This window comes from Chinchilla lanigera, unplaced genomic scaffold (genome assembly GCF_000276665.1).
Source record: "Chinchilla lanigera isolate Chin_1 unplaced genomic scaffold, ChiLan1.0 scaffold00012, whole genome shotgun sequence".
Lineage (NCBI taxonomy): Eukaryota > Metazoa > Chordata > Mammalia > Rodentia > Chinchillidae > Chinchilla > Chinchilla lanigera.
This window is the reverse complement of record NW_004955413.1, coordinates 30,518,376-30,537,974: the sequence shown is the minus strand read 5'-3', so window position 1 is coordinate 30,537,974 and position 19,599 is coordinate 30,518,376. Positions and strand designations below refer to the sequence as shown.

The window sequence follows — 19,599 nt, the reverse complement described above, 5'->3', positions numbered from 1 at the left end:
GAGTCATTGTTGTAAACTCCCCAGAAGATCACACAGCGCAGGTGTGGGCCAGCGTAAGCCTCTGTTCTTTTGTGACAAGTTATGGGTGTCATTTACGCCCCTTTGGAAGCCCCTAGCCCACGTCATTTTGCCAGTGGCCTTTGTGTGCCCTCTCTCTTTCAGCCCGCCCAGGTCATCTGAATAAGCTCTGAGGCGTTGTCATTGTCCCCTGGTTACCCATCAACCATCCGCTGCTTGCAACAGGCGGCCAGTTTCCATGGTTACCGCCACCACTGTAAATGTAATCTGGGGCCCTGGGGGAAGGGGGCCATCAGCAGTTCTGTATAAAAGGTCATCTCCTGTGGGGAAGACAGGCAGGGACGGTGGGAGAGGTCGCTCCTGAGCCCTGGGCCGGGACTGGGGTCCGCTGTGGTGACCATACTCACTCCTGAGTCCTGGCCTCTTTGGAAGCAAGGAAGAGGCATAGGTTCGGGTTTTCAGAGGGGAGGACGGCCCTGGTGGGGAAGGGTTTCTGGCCCTGCAGGTTGGGAGGGTCTCGAGGGAGCTGACCCGGGCCAGCATCTGGCAGGGGTGTTGGCACCTGGCTCTGGGGTTGTCAGAGGTGAAAGCAGAGGATACTGGGAATGGACCAGGAGCTCACAGACAGCAGTGCAACCGTTACTGACAAGTGTCCTTCGTGGTCAGGGACTGGTGCAGGTTTAGGTTGTGTCCCCTTGTTTGCTGTGGTAGCGGAGTGGCGACTATCCTGGGGACAAAGGTCTTGGGTAACCGGGGTTTTTCGGCAGTGACTCTAAGAAGTGTGCTTCCCCATCAGGGGCTGTGTCGGGTTTAAGGCTGCCTCCGATCACCAGAGTCTGCTAAAAGTGATGCTCCACTGGTGCTCTTGCCACAGCAAGGAAGGAGATTACTCTGTTTCCTTCAAGCTTGAGGCTTCATTGTCTGAAATCGTTGCTGATCAGATGGATAAAAAGTAGCCGGCTCCTTGCTGCACTCCTGTCTGTCTCATCCTTCCTTTCTTCTGGGGTCATCTGCTTTCATTCTGCCTGATGTCCTTGGCGTTATCTCGTTTGGGGTTCAGCTTTCCTGAATCCAGGAGTGACAGCCTCTCTCATGCCTTATTTTAACGTCTGTATAGCCTCATCTCCCTTGTATGCTGCTCTTTAGTTTGTTGATTTGAGGGTGATGGTGTGAGACGAAGCTTCAGTTTACCCACTTTCTCAATCTCTTTTATTTGAAGTCTTCCTGCCCCCCGCCCCCGGAAATGACACCTTTATCACAAACTGCATTCCACAGCCAGGGAAGAAAGGACACCTGTCCTGTCCCTGTCCCCCACCACCAGGCTCTCTAGCACATTCCGAAAGCTATTGGAGCGCTTTGCCATAGTCCCCTTGGGCTGTTCCGGTGGCTACGCTCTCCTGTGTGACCATGGTTCTGAGTAATAAATGCGTTACAAAGGTCAGCTGAAATCAGAAAGGAAATCGTGTAGGAATTCTGATGGGAATGATATTGTGTTTATGGATTATTTGGTGTAAGGGGTTAAGCAGTGCCCCCCAGAAAGATGTCTCCCCAGAACCTGTAAATGGGATCTTACTTGGAAAAAAAAAGAGGTCTTTGCAGATACATGTAAGGTAAGGATCTGGAGATGAGATTGTCCCCAATTAGGGTGGCTGTAACCCCAGTAGCAAGTCCTTTGAAGAGAAGAGATGAGCAGGTGCAGAGAGAGTAGTGGCCAGGGTGTGTGAAGGTGGGCTGAGGTTAGGGTGAGGCACCCCCAACTGGATGCATGCCAAGGGTTGCCAGCCACCCCCAGAAGCTGGGAGAGATTCTCACTCAGACCCTGAGATGAACCAGCCCTGCTAATACCCTGTTTTTGGATTTTTAACTTGTACAACTTCAGCGTAACTTCTCATTGTTCTAACCACCCAGTTTGTGGTGATTTGTCCCAGCAGGCGCAAGAACCATTGTAGCTTACTTTGGGAAGGAGTGACATCTCTCCACAGGCGTCCCATTGCTTTTCTCTTCAAAGGCAGGGTCTGCTGCTTCTTAATGTCAAGGCTATACTCTCAGGGATCGTTTCTATAGTATGTTACTAGGGAAGTTTCTCTGATCACGTAGAGTATCTTCTTAATGTCGTGTTTTATGTATGTTAGTAAAGTTAATCACACTCTGCAGATCTAGATTTCATGTTAGGGTCCCTTGTAGGGATTGTCTGGGTCTTACTGCTGTTGTGGAGGGATTCTGTGTGCTGCTGATTTTATTACTGCACGTTACATTTCCCGGCTAGCTCTTGGGGGTGTTGACAGGCACTGATGTCCTGTCTGGTGGTTTTACAGCCGGCCACCTCACCAAGCTCTCTTAGGTTAATATAATTTCCCAACTGAGTTCTCCAGGACTGCTGCTCCACTGACTCCAAATCATGTGGGTTTGATTCCTTTCTTTCTGTTATTTTATTTCTCCTTTGGTGTCTTCTCTTATTTCGTAGTCAGGGGCTTTTCCCACCTTGGGTGTTGCTCACTGCAGCAAGAGGATTAGGCTCTGCCATTGGGAGATGGTACCCAGAGTCTGATGTGACGCTGCTGTTGGTAATGATGAGCTCATTCCTGGCACCTTGCAAACATGTGAAGGATTCATATCTCACTTAATGTTCATTTAGCTTTTATTGTTGACCAGATTTTATGTTAAACCCGAGGTATACAATAGTGTAATGGAAGTCTTACCAACGCAGTAAGACAAAGAGAAAGAAGTTACAAACATTAGGTTGAAATTAGAGAGGATGAACTAACACTGATATTCTTCACAGACGATGTAGCGTTTGAAGAAAGTCCCAAAGCGTAGGCACAGAAGTGACGCCAAGGATGAGTGAGTTCAGTGGGATTTTAGATACTTAGTTATTACATAAAATCAAATACGTTTGTGCTTACTGGCAGTGAATGGAAAATAAAATGAAGTATTTTATTTATTATACCATAAAAGATCAAATAACCAGGCCTGACTCTAATGAAAGATGTGCAAAAAACCATAAAATGTGATTGAGGGAAATTCAAGAAGACCCAGATAAAGGGAGAATTACACACATACAAACATACATACATACATGTTCATGGTTAGAAGACTCAGTCATGTAAAGATGTCATTTCTCCCCAGATTGGTATATATAATCAAAACCCACAGGACTTTTAGGGGAAATCGGAAAAGAAAATCAAGGAGCTAATCATAGCGTTTATATATCAGTGAAGTCAGGGAAGACCAGCGAAGCCAGCCTCGAGGAGGAGTCAGGAGGAGGACGGTGGCCGGCTGGGCACCAGGCTTGTCACGGAGCTGTCATGGTTGAGGGAAGGAGGGTGTAACGGGCTCAGTGTCAAAGTGCAGTCACCAGGTGACAGGGAGTAGTTGATGGAACCACGGAGCTGATTCCAAGGGGGAAGAGTCACGTCTGTGCTTCGCTGTGGATGGGCTCTTTTAACCCCACTCCAGTGTACTTATCTGGTGAGGCTAATGTGTTCTGAAACTCATCTGTTACGTTTTGCATTTTGGTTCCTGCGATCCAGTTCTAGAATTTCCTTTTGGTCCTCTTTCTGATCTGCTGTGTTCTGTGCTATGGCTACTGGGTCTCTCATGAAACTCGGAAGCCAGCCTTTGACTTTTGGGGGACTTGGGAGCACAGCAGTTCTCACAGCAGCAGCGTGTTACCCTTCTGAGGTCCGTTTCCTGCTGTCTCCCGTGTCTGCTGATTGTCACTCAGGTCGTCTTGTCTCCTTATGTGCCTGGTTATTTCCTAGGTCCTGATTGCATTCTCATAATTGTAGGAATAACGTGAGGGCTTAGATGTCACTGTCACTCCCTGGAGAGATTTGTGTTGGGTTCTGGCAGGTGCCAGAGGTATTAGGGATCTGGGGTCACGGTCCTCCATAGGGAGGACAAGGCCCAACACACATGGCCTTGGGAGCTTTCTCCAGCCCAGTGGGAGCTTCTGTTCTCCCGATGCCATGAGGAGGGCCTCGCGGGCGGCATCAGAGCCCCTGCTGCTGGGCAGACCTGGGCAACGCCCACAGTTAACACGACGTGGCCTGTGTCTCCTTTTGAACGGTCAGGGATTGAGGGCGGGAAGGGCTGCAGAGTTAAAGCCGTGGCAGTTGTCTTTGGTGTCTCACAGCAGACGCCGGAGTCTGTCCTTGCCGGCACTTGCTAATGCTGTGGGCACGCTGTACAGTGAGTTGCATAGTTGCCCTGGGTTGCCATGGCAGCCGGCACGGCCTGGCCTCTGCCCAGGGTGCCCTTCAGGACTTGGCTGCTGGGCTGAGATCTCCCTCTGACTGTGATTTGTAACTCGTTACCCGTCCTGCCCCCGCCCTGGGAGAGCCCACTGTGGTTGGCACGCCAGACACACAGAGCCTCTGGCTGGGGAAGTAGATCTCGTCTTTTCTTAAGGAGTCCCTGAGTGTCGCCTCCCTGGCACTGATGCCCTGCAGGGGTCTCGCCTGTAAGCCCCCTCACTCCCAGACCAGGTGGTCTCCACAAGACCCAGGGGAGAGCTCAGGGACCGGGGCTGCTCCCTGCTTCCTCTGTGCCTCCTCCCTGGACAGCCTGGGGTCTGACTCACAAGAAAGCCGGAGGACCGGTGTCCACCAGCAGGCGTGTGGTCCACACGGCGCATCCCCCCACGGAGGGCACCGTGCACCTGCCCAAGGTGTGGAGAGCTGCACCGAGGGGTGGCCCTGCTGGCTTCTGCAGTCACCTGCGTGCCCCACTGTCAGGAGGTGACCCCACCCCTGCCCGGCGTGCCGACATACACAGAGGGGAAGAGGATGGTGCTCAGCAGCCGTGTGGAGGGAGGACGAGGTGTCGTCTCTCCTCCAGCACGCTGTGCTCGCCTGGAATTTGAGGTGTTTTCCATGCCCCCCTTCCACCTCTTTTTAAATCTCTGTCCCATTACCAAGGACCCATTTCTAAACTGGAAGAAAATATATCCAGGTCGAAGCAATACAAAGTACTGAATTTATGTATTTGTTTGTTTTTGTACTGTACTGGGGATTGAATCCAGGACCTTCACACTGAGCTACATCCCCCAACGTTTGTTTATTTCTTACTTTGAGACAGGGTCTCCCTAAGTTACAAAGTTGCTCAGGCTGGGCTCCAATGTGTAATCCTCCTGCCTCAGCCTCCCAGAGTACTGGGATTCCAGTGTGCACCATCACACGCAGTTGCTACCAGTTTTTAAAACAAAAGGATAAGTTTTTATGGAGTGGAGAAATGCAGAGGTGATTTTCATCCGGGTTGCAGCAAGGCCAGGGAGACGAGCCGCAGATCCAAACGGGATGGAATTCTGAGTGCCCGTGGGCCCGCTCCCTGTCAGCTGGTGTCGGTGTGCAGATGTGTACCCGAGGCCTCAGCAGCCCACACCGTATGAAGACTTTCTTACTGGGAAGCGGAGGCTCTGCTGGAAGCCCGGCCAGCAGTGCGTGTTGTGCGCACGGCTTCATTCCTGGAGGGTGACTGCAGAGGGTCCCCCATGCGTGTCGGCCCGGAGCCTGGGGGCGCCCTGGGGTGCACTTGGGTGGTGTGGGCCACTGTGGATCGCAGCATCTGGCCGTCCCATCCTCCTCCACGACATTTTCCCTCAGGGGCTGCCTGGTGCCAGTGAGACACAGAGCGCGGCTTGGACAGCTTGCCTGTAAATATTAAAAACAGCAGAGTGACTTTTCATATTTTTTCCTTTTTCCTGGTTTATGAGAAAAGCAAAAGCAAAAAAAAAAAAAAAAAAAAAAAAACTTGGGCCAGGTTTCTTTAGCATAGTGGTTCTCACACGGGGTGACTTTGTCCCTGGAGGTGGTGGCAGTGGCTGGGGACCTTCTGGCCATCACTCGATGGGGCTGCAGGCAGGGGGTGCTGGTCCACACCCTACAAGCAGAGGACAGCCCCATGCATCAGAGAAGGGTCTGGGCCTGGACACCCAGGGTGTGTGAGGGGAGGACGGGTGCCTTGGGAGTCTGCGGGTGTCGCTTTTGGCAGAGCTGATGCCCCCTCCCCGCCCGTATATGTGTCTTGACTGCAGCCCTGTGGAACTTATCGGGGACAGTGAGGCTGTGGGGTGTAGCGGGCAGCACATGGGCCCGGAGCCCCGGACAGGCATGGGTTTGCATCTTGTCCCATTGTTCAAGTACCATCTGGCCAAGGAAGCCAGGGAGTGAGCCCCGCTGGCTGGACGTTGCGAGGATCCCATGCAGTGCTTGGGGCTGTTGCCGGCTGCTCCTGAGCGCGGCTGCCTGCCGCAAGCTCCTGTGTCTGAGGATGGTGGTGCAGACGCTCGCTTTTGCAGGTCTTCCTGTTGTCTTAAAGCATCCCCTCCTTTCCCAGCCTGCAGATGGGCCAAGGGAGATGCCGGCTCACAGCGGCGCATCTCCCCCAGGGACAGTTTCCTCCTTTCCGTAATCGTGGCCGCTGCAGACGGGGTGTCGGGGAGCCCCGGTTCCTCCCTGCTCAACAGTCTCTCCGAGCGGCCCTGGAAGCCCCTCCCACGCCGTTGGCTCAGGTGTGAAATAGAGTGGAGCACATGGTGAGTCTGTGGGCGTCTCCAGCGGAGGGACCGGTGGCCGCACCGGTGGACCCTGGTCCTCTGTGGAGGTTGGCTCTGGGCGAGCTGCTCACTCAGTGCCCCGGCCAGCGCGGTGGGCAGGGCAGGGGCTCTCACTGCAGGGAGGGGCCTGGGACCGCTGGGTGGGACTGCCTTGACCCGTGAGCAGGCTGGGCAGTGCTCTTGGCCCTGTGGCTCATTGTGCTTGGAGACTGGGGGCTACAACAAAAGAAGGGAAGTGCTTTTTTGGCAGAGCATGGGCTGAGCCCATCCCGCATCAAGAGTCAGGTGCGGTCTGGGCCCAGTGCTCTTGGGTCCCAGGCAGTGGCTGCCCTGTGGTTGGCAGGCGCCTGTTCCCCCGGCCTGAGGACTGCAGGTTGCCCTCCCCCGGAGCAGAGCGTGGGAAAGCGGAGCTGAGATCAAACGCAGGACAGATGGGCCCCAAGTAATCACTGGTCATCCTTTGGGGCTGTTGGCACCCGAGGAATAGTGGCAATGGCCCTGCATCCCCAAGACTGGCACAAGCTGCGAGAACCGCACCCTGTGGAGGAAGTGGATTCCCGAGGTCAGTCCTCCGGGCCAGCAGGCGGGGGCCTCGAGCTCCGGGGTGTGGCGCCCTGGGGACCGGATGACGTGGCCCTTCCTCCCTCGGGACCCCGCAGCACAGGTGTGGTCCCCGCTGTTCGGCAGAGCGCTCCTTCCGGAAGGTTCCTGTCACGGAGCCGGCCGGGGCATTCCTCCTCCTGTGCCCTTTGGCCGAGCCCGTGTGGGGACGCCGGCTTCTCCGGGGCCTGCACCACGTCCTGAGCCTGGCGTGGGGCTCAAGCCATCTTCCCGCCAAACAGCTCCCCAGCTCACACACGTGTGCGTGCGTTTACATGCGCAAGACCCCCGGCCTTCACATACATATGAGCACATGCGTGTACATGCACAAGTGCCCCGCTGAGGCACATGTGTGCACACATGCACAGGACTCCTGGTGCACACAGACACGGGTGCACAATGCAGCCACAGCCTGTGGCACATGTGCTTCACTGGCCCGCAGGCCGCTTCCTGGGTCGTACAGAGGAGCTGCGGCAGCCATGTTCCCCGGGCTCCCCAGTGAGACTCTCACCCCCCGCCCTTCCCCAGGGCGTGACGTGTGCTAGGGCTGCGGTGCTATCTGGGGAAACCCACAGCTCCCATTGTCTCGGGGTTTGAGGGAACGGGGCAGATTCTGTCCCAGCTGACCATACCTTCACCCAGCTGTGGCCCCGCTCTGGGGCTCCAACCCCACACCTGCCACCAGCCCGCGGGCCCCTCCCCCACACTTGGATCCCCACCCCCCTCCCGCACCCCGCAGCCTCCGGGCCTGTCTGTCCCCCTGCCAGGCCGAGGACAGCTTGAGGGGAGACTGTGGTTTTTCCACTTGGCATCCTGAGATCTCCGCCTGGCACATAGAAGGCTGCAAGTATTTGTTGAATTAATGAGTGACGACACTTTTAATTAGAGTTCCTTTGAGTTTAGATTGCAGATTAGAATCTTTAGAAAGACGGTGCACCGCCCAGTTTTTAATTATGAATGAATTGTGCGTGCAGTCAGGGGCCGTAATTACCTCAAAAACCTCCGCGGCCTTTTCAGGACCCTTGGGGTGCTCAGGGAGGGAAATCCAATTTGTTACTCCTAAGTCATCCCTTAATCACTTAATAACAGGATATTTGATATTAGGGTAATCTCCCTCTGCTCCGACCCGTGCTCGAGGCACCACGGGAGGAATGTGGGGCTGTGGGACCCTCGGGCGTGTGGGTGTGGCGAGAGTGTGCAGGTGTGACGGGTAAGGGGCCGAGTGTGAGCGTGCGCATGAGGTAGTGTGAGGATGTGGCGTGTGTATCACCGAGGGGACACACACACACACACACACACACACACTGGGGAGCCGCCACCCCGTGGCCCCCGCGTGACGGTAAATAGGTGCTCAGTTAAAGTGTGTGAGGTGGAGAGGCCCTGGAGCCGGGGGGACAGACGGACAGAGGGATAGAGCTGGAGGCAGGGTGGGCGCGTGGCCCCTGTGTCTTGAAGACCACTGTGTGTGAACTGCGTCCCGCGTGTGACTCTGAGTGGCACCTGCAATGTGATTGCTCATTCTGAGTGGCCTTGGGAAGTGTCATTGTCAGAGCAAAATGAGGGACTCGGAAGTGCTTACCAGAAACAGCCCTCGGTGGAAGGTGGGCGCCTGCCGCTCCCCACACTGGGCCTGGACTGTTGGGACATGGGTTCTGAGGGTGCCGTGTGTGCCCAGTGCCCAGTGGGTGGACGCAGAGTGGAGCTGGCTTGGAGACGCGGCTCGGAGCCACGCAGCGTCAGGTGTGCTGGGCCGGCGACGTGGCAACCACCAGACGGTTCCAGCTCCGCTTGCTGCACTCCCTTCTCCGCAGGCCCCTTGATGGGGAGCCAGCGAGGCCGCCAGTGGTGGGGTGGCCCGGAGCAGCCTCAGGCCCGAGAATCCTGGCTCGACCCCAGCGCCGGCCGCTCATTAGTCTGAGAAGGGAGCGGGGTACTAACAAAGGCCTGGGAATTGGAACCAAGGGGCCCGTGTGACACGGAGCCGCCTCGAGATCGGCGGGACCAGCGCGAGGTGGAAAGGGGTTTTGTCTGTCTTTGAATGCGGGGAAACTAATTCCACCATCTGGAGGTGGGGAGAGGCGTGGATTAAAATGCTCAGCCACAGCAAGCGCTTGAGCGGTAACGAAGACAAAAGAGGGTGCAGAACTCACAGGTTCCCTGCTCGCCCGCCGGAGGGTGTGCCTGGGGGCCCTGCCATTTTCCTCTCACTTGCTCTGCGAGAACCTCTAGTTAGTGAATAATCTGAAACTACTTTGTCTCCCTCCTCTAATGTCATGCTAAATCGGTCTCTTGAAATTTAGGACTGGAATTCTCTTAGCAAATATTTAACTGGAGAAAAAAAAAATCCTTGCCTCTCACTGCTCCAGGGTCCCTGTGCAAGTTGCAAATTAATAGACGTCGCGGGGGCCAATATTTGATCTGCTCCCAGCTTGGCGCTGAACTGGAGGGAGGGTCCCCGGAAGGAGCAGGGTGGTCCGTGTCCCTCACTGGGTGGTGTCCCCCACCGGTGGAGGGGGGCAGAGCAGGTATTTGGCTCCCGGGCAGCAGCGGGGTCTCCCTCAGCGCCCGGGGTGGTATCTCTGTGAGTGTCACCCTCTGATGGCTGTGAGGACTCCGAGGAGTGTTTAGGTGAGGAGCAGCTGTCCCTGAGCGATTCTGGGGCTGTCCCGAAGGGGTGGGGGGACTCCTAGGGCTCTCAGTGGTGTTCGCCTCTCAAGAGAGGTCTCGGGGCTCTGGGAGTACCTCGCGGTTCCTAAGTGGGGAGACCTTGGGTCCCAAGAGGGGGGTGGCCCTTCCATGTCCCCAGGGGCACAGACGCTGCCCCCTTTATCCAGGGAGGAGGCTGGTTTGCAGACCCTGCTGGGAGCTGTGCAGACCACGTTTATAGGGTCCACCTCTGCAGCAGGCCTCCCTGGCAGTGCCCTTCCAGCTTCCCCTTCCTGGCCATCTGGCCTGAGGGCCCTGGGTGTCCCTTCCTGCAGGTGGCCTGAGTGCCAAGCACCCTGTGCCTGGAGCAGTGGACATCACACCCACTCCTCTGGGACGGGCTGCAGGCTCTGATGGTGCGGGTGCCGGTGCCTTTGCTGTCACACCTTTGCTCGTAAGTAGGTGCAAACGAGTGGTATTAGCTGCACGGCTCCCTGTCCTCATTAAGCCATGCAGTTAATAATTATTCTGTGCCCGGAAAGTGTGGATATAAAAGAGCCAAATAGGCATTTGGTGGCTGCCAGCCTCACTGCCCCGGGCAGTAACATCACAGCCTGTATCCTCGACGGCTGTGTGTCTCAGGCGCAGCTCTGAGCCCCCTGAACCCCCTGACTCTCACCATTGTGCCGGCAGAGCACCTCTGGTCGCCACACTGGACTGCTGGAGGAGCGCAATGAGATAATAGATAACAAGTGGCAAGGCTGGATGCGGCTCTGCCATCCTCCCAGGCTGTAGGAAGCTGCTAATCTCCATCTACCTAGGAGGAAACTGAGGCATGGAGTAGTTCACGTAGCTTGCTCAAGGTCACAGAGGAGGTGGGGGGCAGAGTGGGGCTGTCCCTCCTTCACACAAGGATCTAAGACTCAGTGGGAAGCTGTTGATCCCCATCTCACTGGGGGTCCCCGGCACCCCAGATACCTTCCTCCTCCCCAGTTTCTGTGCTTGAGTTTTCCTCGGTCCCCCCTGCCTCCAGGGGGCACTTGCACAATAGCTGCCCCCAACTGTGGCATGAAGCACCAGCCCGTCCTGCAGTTGGGCCACAGCAGGGTGGCCCGTTTCTATGTATGAGGTTCAGGGTGACTTGAATGGAATGACAGGCAAATATCAGAGGCCAGGCAGGTCACCCGGAGGAGCTAGTGAACTCTAGCTGCCTGATCTCCTGAATAATGCCCTTGCTGTCACCTGCGACTGCGTCGCTGGCACGGCCTCAGCTGCTGTGCCTGCTTGGCCTGGTGGGATCCTAGGCCCTGGTCTTGCGTCTCTGGGCCCCAAGGTGGGGTGAGTGAAGGCTGTCCTGGTCAGGAGCTCCCACAATACTCTGCGTGTTGAGACCCCTACTGCCCAGCCTCTGTCGGGAGAGCCAAGTGGACACCACGTGGCCCCTTCTAGGCCAATTTGGGGGACCCGCAGTGACACGGAGCCTCTCCAGTCCCACCCAGGTCTCACCTGTGGGCAGGAAGTTGTCAGTGCATTTGTGGCCGTTGTTTAAATCCACCTTTAAATTCCTTGTGTCCATCCCAGAGAAGTAGGTGACCCTGCCCTTCTCCTGAGATTGCCTTGGAAACAAGGTTCCCTTCAGGCTGAGGCTGAGGCCCTGCCTCTTCTGTCCAGTCCAGCATCGTCCATTCATTTAGAGAAATTTTATTGTTTGGAAATAATTCAAATAAATGAAACCACGCCCCCTGCACACCTGTGTGGTGCAAAGGATGACACCGCCCTGTGTGGCCGCACCCGGCGCATGCTGCAGAGCCCTCCAAGGGCCCTGGAAACCACAACATAGACGTTTTAAATTCATTTGGCAACAAAACATGACCCACAGTGAAGAGAGAGCCCCTTGACGGTTGTCACCAGCTGTCATGCGGCCTCCCTGGCCTGGCCACAGGAGAGTGAGCGTCGGACTGGGCCCCGTCCTTGCGGCAGGAGGTCCACGTCCCCTGCTGCCCTTCTGAGTTCCAAGAAGCCCAGTTCCTCAACCACCTGGGCCCGCGGGTTTCAGAGGGACGGTTCCGCACCTGTCTCGACAAGGAGGCTGGTGGGGGAGGCCAGGCCTTCTGGTGGCTCCCGTGTGCCTGGCCAGCAGCGGTCGGCTCTGAGCAGGAGTGAGAGTGGCGCTGGTGGGCCAGCCGTGGCCGGTTGACATGTCTGGGGCTGGAGGACGCAAGGCTGTCCCTTGGCAGGTGCTCAGGGGCCACGCAGCCTGGCATCATTCGGCTCAGAATGAAGCAATCACTTGTTCTCTAAGTCCACATTGTGGTTTACTCTCTGCCTGGGGGGACTTGGCCCGGCTTCCTGGGACGAGGATGGGAAGAGTGCCGCTGGATGGCTCCCCGCTGGCCCGGCCAGCACCACCCCTGGGGACCAGCTGGCACAGGGAACCCTGGACGGTGCTGCCAGGAGGTGCCATGCCAGCCTGGCAGCAGTCTAGTCACAGCCAGGAGCCCCAGGCCCAGCTGCTGCCTGGGCTCCTGTGATCCCTGGGACTTTCCAGGGGTCCAGGGTGTTCGTGTTGTTTCCGGGGTCGGGGAGGTGCAGAGCTCAGACGGTGTCCGGGGACAAGTTTGGTTGTTGCTGTCCTAGGTCACGGTGCTGCGTGGAGACCCTGCCCTGGAGCTGAGGCCCCTGCCTGCCCCTCAGACCTAGTGCCACCTTGGACTCTAGTGTGCCATCACTGGCTGAGGCGGTGTTCAGTCTGCGGGACACTGATGCTGCTTTTCGGCAGATGGGTGCGGACATACTGTCCAGGAGCGCTGCAAACAGAAAAGCAGCGACTGACTCTCGGGTGGCCCCCGGCTGCCTGTGGTGGCTGGCGGGGCTGCAGCAGGGCCCGGGGACCGCAGGCAAGTCCACAGGTGCACGGCTCTTCCACAGCGTGCACTTTGGGTATAAACAGACCGCGGCGGTGGCCTCCCCCAGCAGGAACTCGGCATTTTCACGCTGAGTGACTTCGGGAACTCCAAGGCTGGCAGGCCGGCAGGAAGCTTTCCGGCTCTGCTGGCTTTTTCATTTTCGTTTGTTTCTGTTTTGCAGTTCCCAGGGCCTTCCCGCATAGTCACGTCCCCGGCCCTTTTTATGTTTTATTTTGACTGAGTCTGCCTAAGTCAGTGATGGCCCCAGCTGGGCTCAAACTTGTGATCCTCCTGCCTCAGCCTCTGAGTGTGCTGGGATTACAGGCGAGTGCCGCCCTGCCCGGCCCTTCACAGCAACCTTCATTGCTCTGACCTCACTGGCCAGCTGGGTTTTAGGGAACTCGTTCCTAAACTGCCTTTTGAAATGGTTCACTCCTTTGGAATAATCTCATGAAAAAATGAAACAAATTAAGAGCCAGTTTTAGCTTTTTTCTTTTCCCTTTTAAGCACAGAGACGGCAAAAACTAACACACGAAGCGAAAGAATTTGTCCAGTTCCGGAGATTGGTGTCGTCCGCGGGTGGGCGTTTGGGTTTCTTCCTCTTGGCTATCAGGAAGGACGCTTCTGGACGTCGTGTACGAGTTTTTGTGACCACATTTTCAGTTCTTTCCAGTTGCGCGTACGGGTGGAAGTCTGGGTCCTGTGTGAATTCTGTGTTTAGCTTTTGGAGGAAAGGATCCTTTGTTGTCAGTGAAGGGGCCTGTCAGGGGCAGTTTTGCCTTGAAGACACCGACCGAATGCTTGGGGTGCCGAGTCCCCCAGCCCCTTAGCAGATAAGGGCGGGGGGCTCAGCCCGAGGCTGTCTCCTGGGTTCTCAGGGTGGGGCAGCCTCTGGGCAGTCCCTGGCCGCCCTGGTCTGCGCGAGGCAGGAGGGATGAGCAGCTGGCCTGCCGTCCTGGGCCTGTCGGGAGTCCCCAGCACCTTCCAGCAGCCCAGCAGGGTCGTTATCTTGATTTTTGTGCGGGGATGCAGTGCAGGGCCTCACACTTGCTGGGTGAGTGTTCTGCCACAGCTGCAGCCCCAGCCCTTGTTTATTTTTTATTTTGAGACGATCTCTCACTCAGATGCCCAAGTAAGACTCAAACGTGCCATCTTCCTGCCTCAGCCTCCCGAATAGCTGGGATTACAGGCCTGCACCCCATCACTTGGCAGGGGCTGTTATCTTAACCTCAGCTGTGGGGCGCCCTCGGGGCATGCTTCCCATGGTGCGGAATGTGTGTTTTCGCAGTGTCTGAAGTGGGCTGTAAAGGCTGGCGGGCCCAGGCCAGATGCTGCAGAGGCCCTGGCAGGAAAATGCCAGGCATCCCTGTGGAACCTGGTGCCGAGCCCTGGCTTCCCTTCTGAGGGGACATGGGGCACAGGGGGCACAGGTGGAGGAGGGGTCTGGAGTGGGGTGGGGGCACCCAGAATCGACTTAGGTGAAAGAAGCTGAGGGCAGCCAGGCAGGGCCAATCATGACCCGGATCCCGGGGTGGAAGTGTGAGTGCCCCCCAAATAGGTCGTGAGAGGGGTGTGCTGGGCCAGGGAGGATCTGGGCCTGGCCAGGGAGGGTGGGGCTGTGCTGGCAGTGGAGCCGTAGTGGAAATTTCAGGTGTGGAGCAGGGTCCGGATGAGCAGGACCCCAAGGCAGAGGCTGCCCAGGACGGTCCCTCCCCTTCCCCTGTCCAGCTGGAGATGGGCACCGGTGGGGGTGGGTGAAGGGCAGTTGCTACTGCCTTCTGTACCGGCTGGCACCAGGCACAGCCCCGCTGCCCCTTTGGCACTCTCAGCCTGCGTGGCCACAGGGGAACGTGATTTGTGCAGACCCCATGAGTGCAGCCAAAGGCCAGGCTGGGTGTGCCCCCCTGCTCCTCCCCTCCTCGCGGGTGGACAAGGGGAGACAGTGCCTTGCCCACCAGCTTGCCCACCCCACCTGCCCTGAGTGTTTGCCCCATGTGCAAGCTCCTGTCACCTTGAGTCTGTGACAGAACCCAGACCCGGAGAGGCAGGCTCCGACCCGCCTTTGTTATCCGGAAAAGAGGAAGCCAGACACGGTGGGGACAGGTGACAAATGTCACACCTGCGTCTGGCCTCAGTCTGGCCTCAGCGACGCCTGCCCCGTGTCCTGCTTCAGCATGGTCCCTGGCTTTGAAGGGTCCTGCCCAGCTTGTGAAGGGCTGGGTAACCCTGCAGAGCCAAGAGCCCCTGAGGTCAGCAGCAGTCCAGGGTCCTCACACACCCGCTGTGTGGCTCTGCCCCCACCCCCGTCCCACGTTTCCCTCTGCCCTGGGCTGATTGGCGGCCCCCAGATTCACATCCGCCTGAGCCTCAGCATCGGGTGTTGCCTGGAAGCGGGGCCCTGGTAGAAGTCGTCAAAGCGAGCGTCGCGGTGATGGAGCTGGCTTTGGACCCTCGTCTGTGTCCGGTGTCCTTTTAAGGAGGACACAGACACGGACACCATGTGACGTGCCGGCAGAGGTGGGAGGGATGCGTCTGCAGGCCAGGGATGACAAGGACAGCCGGAGACACCATGCGCGGCCAGATCCTCCACGGGCCCTCAGTGGGAACCGGCCTGGCTGACACCAGGCCTCTGGGCTCCTGGCCCCAGAACCACGAGGCCAAATGTCTGTTGGAGGCTCTCAGTGGAGACCATCATGGCAGCCCCAGGAGACGTCACCTGCCTTCACAAGGTGTCCCGTCTGCTGAAAACGCCACGCCTCCCCGCCTCGCGCCCGCTGGGTCACCCCCGAGTCACCCAGCACTGGCCGCGCTGCCCACCCCAGGGCCACGCCAGCTGCCGCTAGGTCTTCAAACTGCAGCTCCATGCTGCTCCCCCTGCGCTGGGGCCGCCAGGACATGGCGTGAGCGCTGCCTCAGTGTCCCTGGACGGCATTGCCTCGGGGGCACAGTCATGGTCACCCGCCACGCGCCTGCCCTGTCCTAACACAAGGGCGAGGGTTAGCTGTGGAGACCTGGAAGCTCGCAGGTGGCGCTGGGGCGGAGCAGGGCCCTGCTGTGGGCATCCGCGGGCCCTGCCCTGCCGTCCGTGTGGCCTGCTTCTCACGCCTTGGGGACAGTGTGGGGACTCTTCCTTCCCGAGGAGGCCAGCGGGAGCTGTGCTGGCCTGGCTTTGAGCCCTCAGAGCCTCGGGAGCCACTGGCCCCGCACCGTCCTCCCGGCTGTGGGAGCCGCCGCCGAACGCAGGTGGGGCACAAGCCACAGGGCCCCCAGCAACATCCAGGCACACAGGTGGCTACGCTTCAGCCTGCCCGTGCTCCTGCGGAATCTGAGACCCAGGGCGAGGTGTCGGGAGGAAGCACCGACCCCCTTCCTGTCCCTCTGGAGACCGAGTGGAGTTCCTCCAACTGCCAGGTCTGTGGACACCGAGCGTGGTGCCCAGTGTCACCCGGGATCCTGGGCAGGAGCAGGACGGTGGGAGAGACTGAGGCAGCCGGCTGGCTGTGGGCTTTGAAGGATAAGTGTCGGCATTCCGCGCCCCACACGAGTGCAGTCGTGTTCGTACGACGGACCCTGGTGTGCGGCCTGGGACTCTCCACTCTTCCCAAACTTTCTGTGAGCCTGAAGCTGTTCTGAGGTAAAAGGTTTATTTTAAAAAACAAAACCATTGACAGCTGAGCATGGTGTCAAACGCTGTCATCCCAGCGCTCTGGGAGGCTGAGGCAGGAGGATCGAAAGTTGGAGCCCAGCCTGCGCACCTTAGTGAGATCCTGTCTCAAAACCAAAAATTACAAAACAGCTGGGGATGTGGCCCAGCCCAGGAGGCAGAGCTTCCAGCGCTCACGATGCCCGGGCCAGGCACCTGTCTGTCTCCTCTGCCTTTGTGGGATGAAGGAAGCCCTCTCGGGTCTCAGAACAGAGACCCTGGATTCAATCCCCAGACCTGTAAGTGAACAAGTAAGTGAGGATGAAACACGGTCACTGGTGCAGACAGAACCGCGAGCCGCGCAGGAGACCGGCAAGAGCGCTCTGGGCTCGGGGAGGTGTTTGTTTGCCTTGTGTGAAAGTGTTAGTTTTTCCTTCGAATGCCGCCTTATCTAGATCTGTCCCCATGACAGCGGGAGGCCGCCCTTGTCCCGTCCTGTGCAGCGTCGATGGGGCCGGCGTGTGTTATGTCAGCTGACCTTGACGACTGCCTGGGTCTGTGTCCCAAAGGACTCGTACCTGGAAAGTGGGGTCAGAAACCACCCCAGCCCACTACAGCTAAATCCATATTCATCAGCAGCCGGAACCTGGGGTTCAGGAAGTCCCTGGTCTCCCGAGAAGTTAATGCGGGGGTCCCCTGTGCACCCAAGAAAGCCTAGGGCTTAGCTTGGAATCAGTGTGGCCTTTGCGCCTGAGTTCAGAACATGCTGTAGGGTAAAAAGTGCTTTATGACAGTTCACGTGCTATTGTCATGGGCTCTTGCTAAGAAAAACCAAACAGCTACCCAAAAAAAGCTTGCGTGGGAAAACGAGTCTCTATGCTGCCTGTGCGGTGCTGGGGGGAAGCTGCCCTGGGCGCCTCCGTCCTCCCCACTCCCCCGTTCCCTCCCCACCCGCCCACAAATGTTTACCCAGCGGCCGCTGAGTGGCAGGAGCGGCTCCCTCCCGATGGGACCAGTCCTGCAGGTTCCCGGTCCGGGACCGTGGGGGAGAGACAGTCCGACGGTGCAGCTCTGGGGCAGGCGCTGAGTGGGGCTCGCGGCTGGCTCGTCCCTGCGGTGTGAGCACTGGGTCCTCACCCAAGGGCCAGGCGGCGGTGGTCTTGGGCCTCGCTGGGCTGGGGCTCTGGGCCAGAGCACCTCATTCTCTGCCATGTGACCTCCCCAGCGTGGCATCCGGGCACCACCAGGAGGCAGGAGGCTGAACTTCCGGAATCCCGCAGCCTCTTCTGTCACACTGTGGGACGCAGAGGCTGCAGGTCCGGCTCTTGGGTGGGCGATGGGAATAAATGCCCCCTTTGGGCGCGCGTGGCCGGGGAGGACAGGGCAGACGCTCAGAGGTTGGCACCGCAGCGGCCGTGCCTGTTTGCGGTTTGCCCCGTGTTTGCGCTTCCTCCTTCCTCATGGTGACGCCCGCCCGTGGTGCTTGCCCTGTGTCCCGGGCGGCAGGAGCCCAGAGGCCTCCTGCCCTGCAACCTGGGGAGGCTGTGCCAGCTCCAGGAGCCTGAGGCTTCACTGGGGCCCTTCCCAGTCGAGGCCGTGCACACAGCTCTCTCTGCGCCACGCCCAGCCTTGCAGGGCCGCTGAGCTGGAGCACTGGGTGCCCGGCCTGGTCTCGAAGTGACAGCGGAGCCGGCACAGCTCAGGTGCGGCCCTTGGCCTCTTTCCCTGCCCGTCTTCCTGTCTAATGGGGGACTCCAGGCCTGAGGGGGTCCCAGATTGGCTGTGACCACCAGAGCACCCGACCGCGGAGAGGTGACGTCTCCTCGTGGTGTGGCCAAGTTAGGTGGCTTGGGTCCTTCCTGGGGCAGCTGTGGCCCTGGGTGCTGGAGAGGAATGGTCTCAGGCTCCGGAGCTTCTGCTGCTTCCAGGGCTCCGCGCACCCTGGGGTACCTTGTCAGGACCACACTCCCTCGACAGCATCCTCTAAATGGCCCCCAAACTTTTCCATCACTTCCCAGAAACAAGTGAGGAGAGCGTCTGGGGTCCTGGGCAGGGCCCTGGTGGGGGTGGGTGGGTCTTTGCCTGTAGGGCGCTCAGCCCTGCAGCAGCTGGGGTGGGAGCCCAGGCAGGGGCCACAGGCAGGGAGCTGTGTTGGGCGGCGTGGGGAGGTTGCATGGCTGTGCTGGGGGAGGCAAAGGCAGCAGGCTCGTCTCAGACCTGGCAGGTGCAGCCTCCCGGGCAGGGGCCAGGGGCACGTGAGGGCCCCTGAGCAGGGAGCCCTGGGCCGAGGCAGGGTGGTCGCTGTGGGGTGGGGTCCCTAAGCGGCCCCGTGAAGAGAAGGGTGCTGTGCTTAGAGGGCAAGGTGGGCGTCAGAGGCAGGAAAGCGGTCAGGGGAGGGCGCCCAGGCGGGCTTCCCCTTCGCTGGACGCGTCAAGCCTGTTCCTGAGGTGCGTCCGGCAGCAGCCGGGGCTCCCCTGGACATCCGCGTGACCCGCTGTCCTTGTGCCCGCAGACGGCGTCCACAGCGTCACGGCCCTGTGCACCCTGCGTGTCACCATCATCACGGACGACATGCTGACCAACAGCATCACCGTCCGCCTGGAGAACATGTCTCAGGAGAGGTTCCTCTCCCCGCTGCTGTCGCTGTTCGTGGAAGGGGTGGCCACCGTGCTGTCCACGGCCAAGGACGACATCTTCGTCTTCAACATCCAGAACGACACGGACGTCAGCTCCAACATCCTGAACGTGACCTTCTCGGCGCTGCTGCCGGGCGGCGTGCGCGGCCGCTTCTTCCCGTCCGAGGACCTGCAGGAGCAGATCTACCTGAACCGCACGCTGCTCACCACCATCTCCGCCCAGCGCGTGCTGCCCTTCGACGACAACATCTGCCTGCGCGAGCCCTGCGAGAACTACATGAAGTGCGTGTCGGTGCTGCGGTTCGACTCCTCCGCGCCCTTCATCAGCTCCACCACCGTGCTCTTCCGGCCCATCCACCCCATCACCGGCCTGCGCTGCCGCTGCCCGCCCGGCTTCACCGGCGACTACTGCGAGACCGAGATCGACCTCTGCTACTCCAGCCCCTGCGGCCCCAATGGCCGCTGCCGCAGCCGCGAGGGTGGCTACACCTGCGAGTGCCTGGAGGACTTCACGGGTAGGTGTCACTTTGCGGGGGGGGGGGGGCTTGGCCGAGGGCACCGGTGCTTACCGCACCTGCAAGGGTGGCCCTGGTC

The 19,599-nt window shown here is 58.8% G+C and overlaps 1 protein-coding gene across 2 annotated transcripts in view; it reads left to right on the top strand.

Moving 5' to 3' along the window:
• Positions 1–19,599, top strand: part of Celsr1 (cadherin, EGF LAG seven-pass G-type receptor 1) — a gene marked incomplete at its 5' end in the record, with an annotated part of 105,931 nt that overhangs the window by 23,150 nt on the left and 63,182 nt on the right. For both annotated transcript variants that reach the window (XM_013511387.1, XM_013511386.1), the window contains 1 exon segment: positions 18,882–19,520. In XM_013511387.1, coding sequence (XP_013366841.1) covers positions 18,882–19,520 — 639 coding nt within the window.